At 45.9% G+C, this 13,541-nt stretch overlaps 1 protein-coding gene across 3 annotated transcripts in view; it reads right to left on the bottom strand.

The window, feature by feature from the left end:
• Positions 1–13,541, bottom strand: part of Plxna4 (plexin A4) — a 416,968-nt gene that overhangs the window by 327,517 nt on the left and 75,910 nt on the right. For all 3 annotated transcript variants that reach the window (XR_012444270.1, XM_074062846.1, XM_074062859.1), the window contains exon 3: positions 9,112–9,294. Coding sequence is in view for 2 of the 3 variants with exons in the window: in XM_074062846.1 (XP_073918947.1) it covers positions 9,112–9,294 (183 nt within the window). In the remaining variant the exon portion in view is untranslated. The remainder of the gene's footprint in view (positions 1–9,111; positions 9,295–13,541) is intronic.

Raw genomic sequence — 13,541 nt, 5'->3', positions numbered from 1 at the left:
AGTACAAAGGAAGTGGGGGAACCCCTTACCCAGCTCCCACTTCTCACTGACCCAGTCTTTGGTTAGCTTGTCTTAGGGCACCAACAGGGTTTAGCAGGTCAATCACACAGCTATGCCAGAAACACAGGATATGAGAAATGTGCTCTTTCCATCCTTACCTCAATGAACCTCAGGCTCTACCTTCAGCCTCAGACCATGCACCCTCCATGCAACTGGCAGTAAGAGGAAGTTTGGGAAAGAGGGTGCAGTTCCTTATAGATCTACAGTCTTACAAAGGAAACTTGACTTAAGTTTTTTACATAAATAACTATGCAAATGTGTCTCTGAGATACAGCCTCCTTTACCTCCCATTCAATCACCCTATTCTCTTGAGTCACACAATCTATGAAGACAGTGCCAGAGCCTTGCTAACCCCACAGTCATCCTGGGCAGATTGACCAAATAATGTGTGTAAGCGTATCTCCCATACAGTGAATATATAATGCTACAGAATGGTGGAAAGAACAAAGTAACAGCTGAGAGGGCAAAAATGAGAAAAATAAGGAAAATGTTGAAAGAATAGCCAGGAAGCTCAGGTTTGAGGCCAAGCATTTAGAAAGAACACAAAGTCTAATATACAGAATGGAGAGAGGTGCTCACAATGACCAGGAGTCATACAGATCAGGTAGAATTAGGCCTCGGCCCAAAAGGGCTTGCAAAGGCATTATGGACCATGACTAAGTAGAAGCCACCATCTTACAAATAAGCCAGGGAACCTCAGTTGACCCATAACAGGAAAAAAGAATCCAAAGCCATGATACCTTGTCCTGTGGGCTATTAGGTGACACAATTTTAGTGAGAGATCAAAGACGAAGCAAGGCCTGGGATGACAGGTCAGTGGCAGATGAAAAAGCACAGCTTGTTGCTTCCCAGAAACCCTGCCGCTTCTGTCTAGTTGCTCCCACCTCCCACTACTTCAGGATCCAAGCTTGGGCACAGTAGCTCCTGAGTGGAAAGCTGCCCTGGAGGGAGGCTATTGATATCAGCACCACAGGAGTGGGAAGTCCATTGTTCCTTAGGGGGAACTTCTTCCTCCATATTTAAATGTACTCACTGCCATTGAGCAGTGGGATAAGACCAGTTTGGTTTTGTTCTTCTTAACCACAAAGTTGAGATGATTAGAGCTGCTTTAGGAAAATGAATCTACCATGCTTTATAGGACAGGTCAAAGACCAATTGTCTATAGAAAGGGAAATCAGTTACAACCATCCAACACCAATGATGATACCCTTGGCCAGCACAGGTCAGAAGAAAGGAAGGTTCTGGCCAACATGCAAGCTGGCCAGGTACCGGAAGGAGGCCAGGGATCACCCATCAGGGTGCTGGAGTGGGGCTTACTAACAATCCCAGAGCATGGTCTTCGATAGACTGCATGTGGTCTTCCTGCATAACTGTGTAACCTCAGGGGAGTTAGTCATCCTGGCCTCATGAACAAACTAGAGGTGATAATATTCACCCCAAAAGGAAATGGTGCAGATTACATAAGATAATGTATGTAATGTATGTAAAGTATCTAGAAGGATAATTAGAACTCTTCCCACTTTCCTGTCAGCTAACCATGGCTCCTCCTAAGGAGTCAAGTGACCAATAGCAGAGAGGCCCCAATCAGGAGGCCACACAGAGCTACTGATTTGAAGGCCAACTCTCTCTCATCTCCTGTTCCTCCAAAGCACCATCTCTCTCCCGATGAACTGCCCACCCACCTGAACCCTGGCACCTTGCTGAAGTGTAGCAGGATACTTCATTTCCTCATTCATCTGCTGATTCTATAAGAAGTATGCACCATCAAAGCCTCAGAGATCCAGAAGATAAGAGAGTGCTTGGGCCACCAGTGTTCCTGAGAAAGATAGAACCCTTTCTCTACCACTAGAAGTGAACTTGAAGTTTGAACATGTTGGCTTAGGTCTCCTCAATGGTGCAGACATGAAGCCCTGGCATGGTCAGCACCTTCCTCAATGGTCCCCAGGGATCCCTGCCAACTGGTACCTTTGCCCTCCTGGAGGCCCCTCCATTTGAGTGTGAGCCAACAAGCGGCTGGCTTCCAGAGTACAACTAAAGTGATGGGATGTCAGGTTTTGGTTATGGAGGGATGATGGGTTTCTTTTCTCTCTCTCTCTCTCTCTCTCTTCCTCTCTCTCCCCCTCTCTTCCTCTCTCCTCTTACCTTACAGAAACCAGCTGCCATATTTCATTAGTATGTAAGTAGTCCTCATGGAAGGACCCATGTGGCAAACAACTGGTATCTCCATTGAGAACTTGAAGCTGTCAACAGCCACATGAGTGACTCTGGAAGTAAATCATCTGACATCTGGCCTGGAGACTTGAGATGACTACAGTCCTACACAACACCTTGACCATAGCCTATAAACCAGAGGACCCAGCTAAGTGATACCCAGATTCCTGACCTCTGGAAACTATAAGGTGATAAATGTCCTAATCCCCTAGATTTTGGGATAGTTCAATAGGCAGCTGTCTATTTCTGTGTCACCTGGCCAAAGATAGAAGATATTAAGCAATTGGGGGAAACTTGAGAGAGCACTTTCAAAAAGTCACCACAAATGCTTTTAAAAAGAAGCCAATGCTGCGACAAAAGCACCATGATACCATTAAGAAGCAAGCCTGGTGGCCACATTCACAGAAGTTAGCTAAGAACAAGGGGGTCTCTAAGCAGCCCTCCCAATCAGAGCATCAACTAGCTATGAATCAACCCAGCTGCCATGACCTTCTTCCTACCAAAGTGGCTGAGGAAGTTGTAGCAATTTCCAGTGATGAAGCCCTCTGGTCCATCACCTCCATCCTTGCTGAGAGACTTCCCTATATCAATTATCTAGATCCTACTGTCCTCCCAGAGTCCAGCCGGACAGAACCCAGCAGCAAGGGGTCATTTACAGTTGGGAACCTACTTCTCCTCATGCCTTCTGTCTCCTCCCTCTTCCTCTGAGCATCACATCTCTCATCCTCTCTCATCTTTGTTGTCTTGGTTACATGGCCAGACTCCTGATATGCTGCTAGTTTTCATTCTAATGATACGTTCCTGTAAAGCACAATATTTTACTTCAATTGCATGTGTCACTGGATAAATTCCTCCGGCGTGCCTGACATTTGTGTATCAGCTGACTGAACGTGTTCTATGATTTGGGTGTTTCTGCAGCATTTTCTTCAATTTTATTGTCTTTGCATTTTAATTTATGACCAGAATCTTTCTGCACAAATGTATATACACACACATATGATTCAAAAAAAGTGGCACGTGTATCAGTAAATCTTGAAACTCATTTCAAATACTCTCCTTAAATCATGTTACATCAGCAATGATCACACTTGGAAAAGAGAATGTGGCAACTCCTGAGGTGTGCTTGCTAGGGATCACAAGGTGTCTCAAGAGGAAGCAGGAGAAGGTACCGAAGCCCTGCCATTGATGTCATGCTGCCTTGACAGGGGGCTGTGTCAGAAACCATGATGAGGACACTTCCCATGCTTGCTCAGGTCAGGTCCAGTGGCCACCTGAGATTCCCTCCCCCCAGCAACATACAGGGAAGGTAGGTAGGTTCACAGGCAAAATCATGAGAAATAAGAAAGGGTAAGAAACCAGGGCCAGTGGAAAGCATTTATGTTAAAGGAATGGCTGAATGAGGGCTTAATGGTCTTTGAGAATACAAAACAGTCCAAGAGAACTTTGACCAGCTTAGCTGCTCTCCTTACCTACTAGGTACAACATGGGAAAATAAGCTTAAAACATAGCAGACGACATTGAGGCAAGGTGAGAGAAAGACCTATGAGAAGTGGAAAGGTTGGCACGAGGCAAAAATCAGTCTTAAGGGCCAGCCTTAGGATCCCCAGGCTGGGAGAACTAATGACAGAATGACCAACCTCTCTGTCCTTGGTTAGCTGTGAACCAAGGGTAGGGAGAAAGACCCCGGTGGTACATCTTTGGCTCTTCTGATTGAAGCACTAGCAGCCTCAGTTTCTCTGTCATGTATATAGAGCACAGTATGAGATCTACAGCCTTAATATTTGCAAAAACCCAGGGTGCAAAAATGCAAAACCATATAATAGAAACAATCACTAAAACTACCTTGTTGGTCCTTTCCCATTGAGGAAATCGGTCAGCACTGCTTCCTTCACATTTCCTTTCTTTCCTTTGCCTTTATCTAGTGCTGAACCACATGTAAACTTGCAGCAGCTCAAGCTTGAGAAACGCAGAGCTGACTGATTACACGCGTATCAACTACACGAGCCCTGTGCCTGCCCAAAGCACAGGTTCCCAGTCAATGTGCAGTTCCAACACTGTACAACCTTAGGTTTTCAGATATTTCTACCCATCTTCAGAGCATTATGTAGCACGGATTTATTTTTAGTTAAAGTAGATTCAAAGTTCCAGAGGAATTTTTAAAAAGAATTCCTAGTTATACTTCGGAAGTGGCAGAACAAGAGCCAGAACCTCTGATCTGATGTTGCTTTTTGACTCTAGTACTGCAGATGTACACCCAGCAGCCATTCATAAGAAGCAGCATTTAGAATGACACCTAGCCCCAGGTGCATCACCCTCTATCCCACCCCACTTCAGGCTGGTTCCCCTTCCAGACTCAGACCAAGGACCTAGGGAATACAAATAAACTGATTTTAAAACAGGTTCAAGGAAAAACAAAACAAAAATAAAAAAACAGGATGATTAAATTAATCTGCATGACTATTGCCAATAAGGATGACTTTGTGTTTTGTACTCCTCGTGACTCTGCATGTGGACACACACCCAGTACTCATCCCAAGAAGCTGCTTCAGCGTGAGCGCGCACATAGAGATGGGTGTGTGTCCTGCTGGCTTACAGCAAGAACAGAGGTCTGCTCACCAGCACCCACAAAATTCTCCACCCCTTAGGCATGAGCAATTTAACCTACCAAAACCACCCAGGAAAGATGCAACCACAAAACAGAGGAGCAATCCCACCTCCAGTGCAAGTCTATGATGTTCTGGTTCCCAGTGAACATTAGACTCTCCCACCAATGTCAGGCAGAAATTCACTGCTGCACAGTAGCCATAAAATATGATCACTTAGTGAAAGGAAAGGAAGAGGGAGGGAGAGGATTTTATCAGAAACATTTAAGCAAACAGATCTTATCCCTCTGAGACAACACTGACCTGGCTGTCCAGCATGGGTCAAATGTTTTCAGATTTATACAGACCTTCCAAAGCTAGTCAAGATGGTGTTTACCTTACAATTTCTACCTGTAATTGAAATTTTAACAGACTGTGGGGTATTCTAAGTTCCTGGGTACCTCCTTCTGAAGACTGTAGCATTTATATGCCAGATTTCTTAACAGCACATCTTTTAATGCTGACCATAGGGAAAGGCTGCCAATCCCCCCCCCCCACACACACACACACACATGCACACACGCACACATCATATAACACAAAAGACATCCAAATTGGTACTTGCCTCACCTCCTTTCCCCTTGCCTCATGTGATGTGTGCACTCAAGGAGTAAAATTATGGTCATCAAAAGCAAGGTTGCAAATAATTGGGACCCACACATTTCAAACAAAATGAAAAGTCAGTAATTTTAAGGGCAACCTACGGATAGCAACAGTCTAGCTCCTGTGCCCCTAAAATCCACAGCCAACTCCTCACTTTCAGCAAACCCTAAGCCCCCTCCCACCCACCGGCCCACTTTGAATCCCTTGTCATGCTGCAAAGAATTCTGAAAGGCACTTGAGACACATAGGAGATTATTACAGGGCTCAGGGAAGCCAACGCTGTAATTATGGCTGCTGTATGATTTCCATTATTCTTACACCCTGGGCTCAGTACTCACAAAACTTGCCGCAAAGTCCTCCCCTGGACTCAAGCTTGTTGTGCCTGGGCCTCTGCCCAAAAAAGTGGCCATGGGTCTGATAACCTCTGGGAAAAGCATGTCAGAGTTATTACAAGGAAAGGGGAGTGGTGCCCAGTGAGCTATCAGTGGTAGGAAATTCTATTGTCTAGAACAAATAAATAAACGGGCCACTTTTGCTTTTTATTATTTTAAACAACAGACGTGGTAGTCAAGCCTTCCTTTCCAACTCAGACTGTCCCCCTGGGCCGGCTGTGCTGAGCCTGCAGAAGCAGATGCTGGACTTGAACAAAACTATTAAGCAACTGCCACTCCAAGCTTGTGGAGCAGAAAGTTTGGCTGCCTGGATGGCATGGCTCTCCCCAAGAGGACCGATGGCTCATTCCCTCCACACGACCCCTCTGCTCTTAGCTTTCAAGTGTTTATGCCTCACCAGCCCCATCACTGCTCTAGAAATTAAATATAAAGTCCCAAGTGGCTGAAACAGAACTGTTCTTATATAAACCCACCAAAGGAAAAGATGGGAAATGCCAGGCAGTGTGGCTTAGGTCACCCCAAGCCTCCAGTTGGGTATGGCCAGTCATACCTACCTGGTTGCCTTGGGAGAGTTGCTTCTGAACATTTGTTCACTAGGCTCCTGGTTGTCCTTATCTCCCATCATGGAGATGTCTGCACTTGATCTCCCTGGCAGAGGACAAGCTTCCACAGGCAAGAGAGCAGCCACCATCTGCCTCAATCTACCTTAGACCAATAGCAGCACATTTGCATGAGTCATGGCTGACTCAGGTTCACAATGCAGCCGTGGCCAGGAAATATGTGTTTTTCCCTGATAACTCTTTGGTTATATGCCCTGGACTCTCAATGTACATTTCACAATCACCATTTTCCAACCAGCTTAGACAATGACAAACAATATACCCTCATCAAGGGTCTATTCTGTCCTGCCACCAAGTACATGATATTCTGGTGCTGGCAGGAAACTTGGGTAGGAATCTTTTAGGCCTGTGGAGAGAGTCACTTCTCCATTGCGCTGAGGCGGGGCTCACTGGAGAAGAGTTAAAGCACCCCAAAGTGCCTTTCTATTTACTTATTTCCAGTAGTGCTTATTCACCATGGGAGGGAAAGCTGGTCAACAGACATTCATTATAAGATGGTGTCTAGCAATTGTATCAGTCAGCTTACTATCACCATAACAAGATACCTGATATGAGTAACTTTTAAAGAAAAAAGGGTTCTTTTGGCTCACAGTTTTGGAGGTTCTGGTTTAAGATCACTTATCGCTATTGTTTGGGGGCCTATGGCAAGCTAGCTATCATGGCAGGAGCATGTGGTGCAGCAAAACCACTTACACCATGAACCAGGGAAAAGAAAGGTCCCATAATCACCTTTGAAGTGATGCCCCCAATGACCTTAGAGCCTCTCACTAGGCCCCACCTCCCAAAGGCTTCATCACCTTCTACAGGGCCACCTTTGGGGAAACACTCATGATCCAAACTGTGGGAGTACTGCTTTTGGAATTTAGAATTCACTTTTCCAGCAAACTGAAATCATTGACTAATAGGAAAAACAGCCATTTGAGCAGCCAACAGAAATATCCACAAGTGCCTGCTGGGATACCCATGTGCTTCTCTCTCTGGTGCAAACTGAGGCTTACTGGACACATTTCATCTATCTAATTTCCTAGTCCACGGGAAGCCGGAAGCCATAGACAAGGGAAGGTGCCGGAGTAAATTGGCATTTCCTACAGCAAGGGGAAGTGATTACGATGAACCAGGATGGCAGCAACAATCAGACATGGGAGTTGTGTGGGGAAAGCAAACCCACGCCTCACAGCATCTTCTCCAGGCATCTCTAGTAAAAATCACCAGGAGCCAATGCAGCAAGAAAAGGTTCAATTACATTTACTATGTTCTTCCCAGAAAGGCCAGGAACCTATGAAATATAGTTCTTGAGGATGTGTAGACAATGGGTAAATTACCTTTCAGTCGTGACACCGAAGGCAGTACACTAAAATGAGGTGGTTTTCTCTTCCTTAGTGATGCTAGATGCATGGTATGTGCGCTCCTCACAGACCACCATGACGCTCCAGCAGGGAGCTGTTTTCTTTTCCAGATACTACTCAGATAATTACCCGACTCACACTTTCTCCACTCACACTCACTCTGCTCCCTGCCTCTCATTCTTCACACTGTCACATTCTAGAACGGCAACCTGTGTCATGAAGATATCAAGTTCACAGAAAGAAATGATTGCTGTGCTGTTACATAATAGGATGGCAGAACAGGCACAGCCTTTGAGATTTGCATGGAACATTTCCACTAGATCATCCAGAGCTAATATCCAGAAATACAGCAAATGGGAAATAGGGATCAAGGATTACTCATCACCAGGTAGTAACTTTACATAATCTAAATTGCACAATGTCTTGAGAAATCCTAAAGCAGGAGCACCATGTGGAGTCACCAAGATTTCCTAGAAAATGACCAAAGATCAACTATCAGTCAACAGAAAACAGACCTATGGCTATAGTCCAAGGAAGAATTTTAACCCCATCAAGGAGGGCATGCTATGGGAGCTTTGACTCACTGAGAGAAGCACAGACCATTCCTGGATGGACAGGTGATCCCAACACTGCCAGTAGGCCAAATCACTCAGTGCTCCAGTAACAATCCAGCTTCTGGGAACAAAGAGGACAGGCCAGGTCCTCAAACCATGCTCTTCCCATAGCATTCATGTGTCCTCATCCCACAGCTAACTCTTGGTTCCATTAGCAACTCTAAGGTCTGCATGCTCCTCCATCTGTACGCTGAACGGATTCTAGATGGATGCATCAGCCAGGACTAGAGAAAGAACTGGCACATCCCTCCCCCCAAAACACACAGCTTCTCCAGCCACCTAGACTTAACAAAACCTTTGCCTTAGGGTATAAACCCAAGTTGAATAGAGCACATCATTCTGATCTACCTAGCAAGGCTGAGCTAACACCTCCCATGTGCTCAGCAGCCCCAGGGAAGAGTGAATCTACCACTCATGCAGCCCTGGTTCCCACAGCCACCTCAGGAAGGAGGCAGAGGAAAAAACACCGATCATCATGACCTCAACAGCCGTGCATCTCCTCAGTCCAAACCTGTCTTATTGGCTCACCAGGAAGATGATGGTAAGAAACTGTGGGACAGACTCCATCCCCATAGGGACAGACTGTCTTCACAATAATCAGAACAAGTGCATCTCATCCCTACCTTCTTCAGCTTGCCACTTTTGGTGCCCACAAAGGCCAGAGAGTGATTCTTGTAGACATACGCGATCACAGAAGTCATACGGTCCCTGTCCTCTGTGAAGACGGGAATGCCACGCACCATTTCGGACACTCCGAGGGGGGCATTCATATCCAGGCCACAGAAGTTATCATCAATGGTTAAGAGCTGAAAAGTAGACAGGAGAAATATTAGAAAGGAGAATCAGAGCAATTGGCATTGGTATGAACTCAGGGAATTCCAGAAAGAGAAGAATTTGTAGTGATGGGTCAATTGATACAAATCCTTCCTTTTTATAGGAAAAATTCAACTGCAGAAGAACCAGGTCATCTGTTGTAGGAAGTTGTAAAACCATGGCAAAAACACAGATCCTGGCATCTCTTTTCACCAGGCTCATGGCCTCTGCTTTTCTCCAACTTTTCCAGGTACCATATTGGTGGCTTTGATTGGCCATCACCTTCACATGGAAAAGCACTGGACCGGCACGTGATGAATACAGGCTCCAGACAGCTGAGCTGTCTGTACAGTGATCTCCATATCTACACATTTGCTATGGAGGAGATACGATGGTGAGGACTCAAAAGCTTAGAATAAAGACAAGTTATATTAATGTGAGAAATACAGGACCATAGCAGGGGTGCATATAGACAATCACCTGGGGAAAAGAAACAAGAGAGAAAACAAGGCCCATGTCTTCACTCATCAGGCCACAGTTAACTCCTCACAAGCCTGCTTTCAGGCTCCCTGTCTCTTAGAGCACAGCAAAAATAGGCAGCCATGCCCTTGTCACACACACAGCCAAAGACACACACGGCCAAAGTGGTGTCTGTAGAATTCAAGCTCCCCAGGAAATAAAAGGGTTCCTTGAGCAAATAGCTCAACACCATCAAAGAGGTTCAAAATGGGAAGTCTTTTTAAGAAGAAATATGTTTAATCTGATCTCAGACTTTCCCCAAAAATTTTATCCCCAAATCACTTTGAGGAGAACCCCTATTGGCATTTCTTAAAGCAGAGACTCTGAAGATATTCTGTGAGACACAATGGCCCATCTCTTTTCCTGACTCCAGGAAGCACAACCTCAGGAGTCATGTGCCATTAGGGAGAGCTTCCGGGTCAGTTCCCTACAGTGTTTCTGCTTGATGTCCCTCTTTTTCATACCAGGCCTCCAGATCCCCATGGAACAGGGGGCCCCATGCAACAGTGTGGTCCCTGACAGGTTCTATCCTACCAGGGAGTGTGAAGACCTCCAAGGTGGCTGGTGAAAAGCCTCCAGAAGTCCCCATGAGCATCTTCAGTTTGGCTCAGGCCTCTCTGAAGTACTGGTAATGTACTGGATTTTCCACTCTTTCTTAGAGGTACTGTGTGGCCTTGGAAGAGTTACTGTGTCTTTCTGTACTTTTATTTTCCACTCTATAAAGATGAAGGAAACAATCGCTGCTTTTTGATGGGCTATCATAAAGCCTATTGAGCTCATGCCTGTAAACATCTTCGGACCTTTCAGACAAAGGAGTGAAATAAAATACAAGGTGTCACTTTTTTAAAGGCTTCAATCTGGCCAAAGCAAGAGGCATCTGGAGAACAGCCAGAAGGCTCTTGCTAGCACAGCCCTGTGAAAGTGACCAACTCAGGTCTCCAAGGTCTGGGGGTTCCTCTGCACCTTGCATAAGAGGTAATCATTCACCTTAGGGAGGACTATGTCTCTGAGCCTTGAAAGATCTCTCTGACATCTCTCCTTCTTCCTCCCATGGTGAAGGCAATCTGGGTGGATAGGTGGACAGTGTGGGCAGGCCTAGGCAACCACATGCATAGTCTTCTCCATGCCTTTGATGGCCTCTGGCTTCATTGTCTGGTCCAATACCCAGACCAAACACAATTTGCCCCCTGAAAAGAACCTAGGAATCAAATTTAGGTTGGAGCAATCAAGGTCTAGTGTAGCTTGTATCATTCTTCCCCTAATGAGGAAATGAGGAGGGAGACATATGGTAGATGGTAAAAGAGATGGATGGAAAAGGGGAAGGAGAGATCCAGGTTGAAGAAAGGTGTTGCTCATTCTTTGCTAGTCACAACTATGGCAATCTGCCAGGAGATTCCAGGGCAGCCTAAGATTCCTGAAATCCTCATGGTCCTTGAATGTTGCTGCTTCTAGTTCAAAAGGAATCGGCATTCCTAAATTTGACAGGTCTATACTGTGCTATAGGGATCTCTGCCATGATTGTCTACTCTGCATAGGGGGAAACTGAGGCAGAGAGAGAGAGGCAGTCCATGCTTCACAGTGCGCCATTGTCTCTGTCATATCCACACACCCTTCATTACCTGAGGTGGGGAGTGGACAGGGTGCTTCAGGCCTCCCAGCCCCCAGATTGCATTTCTGAGTGGCCAAACACAATTCTTCCCCTTGGCTGACAAAACCCAAGCAAATCAATAGCCACCCTACAAAAACAGAGCATGCATATGGCACCTGCAACACTGAATCACACTTGCTCAGAGCAGAAAGTCGGGGATCTGTGAGCTCCCTCCTCTGCAGAGAGGGGCCCGGGGGAGGAAAGTTCCCATCAAAAGAAAGTGAGGGTCACTCAGTCTGGGCAGCCCAAGCACAGGGCTCTGCTCATCTTTTACTCAAGAGGCTACTTGCCAACTACATCAGGACGCAGGGGATCAGGCTCCTCTTTTGTACCATGACTGTCATTTCCCTCCATTGCCTATCTCAAGATTGTTACCAGGCTCCAATGAGACAAAAGATACAGCTAGGACTCGTAAAGTGGCTTCCAGGACAATAATTCCCTCCTCCCCATGCATCTCCATGGCTCAGTTTCTCCCTCTGAATGGGGTTCCAGGTGATGAAGTTGTAACCAAACACAACTCAGGTCCATGTGTGGCTGAGGTCCTCCAGCTGTCACAGGAAGTGACCTTACTTGTTTCCTCAAAGCTGGGGCAAGGAGGGAGGGATTTTTCATAGTGGGGTAGTAGGAAAAGAATCATGGATGGGTTTTCATGGCAGATGAGCAGCTTCCCAGCTCTACAACTTGCTGCTACAATTCTCTAAGACTTACTTTTGTTGGCTGTCAATTAGAAAGGCAGGATCATTGTGAGGACTAGGTGAGGCAACAGGAGAGATGGCCCCTGTGACCTGGAAGCACTTCAGCAAGGAAGATATTTCATGTCAATGTTTTAGTGGAAATCCGGTCTAGATGGGGGCAGAATCACTGCAGGAGTGGCCCTAGCACACCTCCTGAGCTGCAACCACAGGGCAATTATAGTGCAGGAAAAGGAGCAGGAAGGGTCCCCCAGGGCTGGCAGACTGAGAAGGAGAGGGACAGAGAGCAGATGCCAGACTGTCAGGCTAATTGGTGAAAGCCTTCGACAGGTGAGGGCTGGTGTGGATTCCTGAGCACCCTGGACAATGAGGGTGGAGAATATCTGCCCTGGCCCTGGCCTGGCCTTCCCTTGGGTCCCATTAACAGCAAGATTAGAGCTACAGACACAGGAGCTAAGATGGGTCTTGGTTATAATCAGTAAGCCAGCCATGATGGCAGGCCCAGGGTTGGGCTCTGCCACCAATCACTCCATAAGTACACATGAGTGAGCTATGGCCACCATTATGATGCTTATTGAAGAAAGAGAAAATTACACTCTTAGGGTCCGTCAGATGGGAATATATGTGGTACCACTTGGGCAACATCATCAACAGATCTAGAAGCCTTATTTAGTTAGACATTTTATCTTCTTTCCACTGTCCCCAAAGTCCTTACGGAATGAGTAGTTTGTAAATTAATTCACTGTGTTCCAAGGACTAGGAGTTTAAGGACAGGGACCATGTTTTTGTCTTATTTGTACCCTTAGCTTAGATTCACAGTAGGTTAAGACACATGCGTTAAACAGATGGGTGGGTGGACGGATGGACAGATGGATGGATAACTAAATAAAAACCTGGGCTTCACAGTGGCTAACAGTATGGAACTAAGTTTGACTCTCATCTCTGCCACTGAATACCTTGTATCCTTGGGCAAGCCATTTAACCTCTCTGTGCCTTCATTTGTCAACTATAGAATGGAAATTATAACAGGAATGTTCCATTAGTGCTGTGAAGGTTAAAGTGTTTACCACTTAGTAAATGCTATGGGAGTGCTAGCTCGTATTATTGTTTGTCGCCATTAGAAAAATCAGCTAATCCTCAACTCCAATGAGGAAATGCATGATATTCACCTCACAGGTGTTATCAAGATGAAGGGGCTAGGGTTGTCCAGATGAATAGCAAAAGTAGCACTTCCTAAAGAGCTCTCAGATATTGGGCCAATGAGACTGGATGAAGGAGTAAAGAAGCAGTCTCTATGGTCCTGAAGATGGAGCACTTTCTTTAGAAAATCAAATCCTGGAGTCCCACCCCAGACCCACTTCCTCCATCAGAAAGCCTGGAT

Source organism: Castor canadensis, chromosome 2 (genome assembly GCF_047511655.1).
Source record: "Castor canadensis chromosome 2, mCasCan1.hap1v2, whole genome shotgun sequence".
NCBI classification, from domain to species: domain Eukaryota; kingdom Metazoa; phylum Chordata; class Mammalia; order Rodentia; family Castoridae; genus Castor; species Castor canadensis.
The sequence above is the reverse complement of the archived record's forward strand: the minus strand, read 5'-3'. Positions and strand labels throughout refer to the sequence as shown.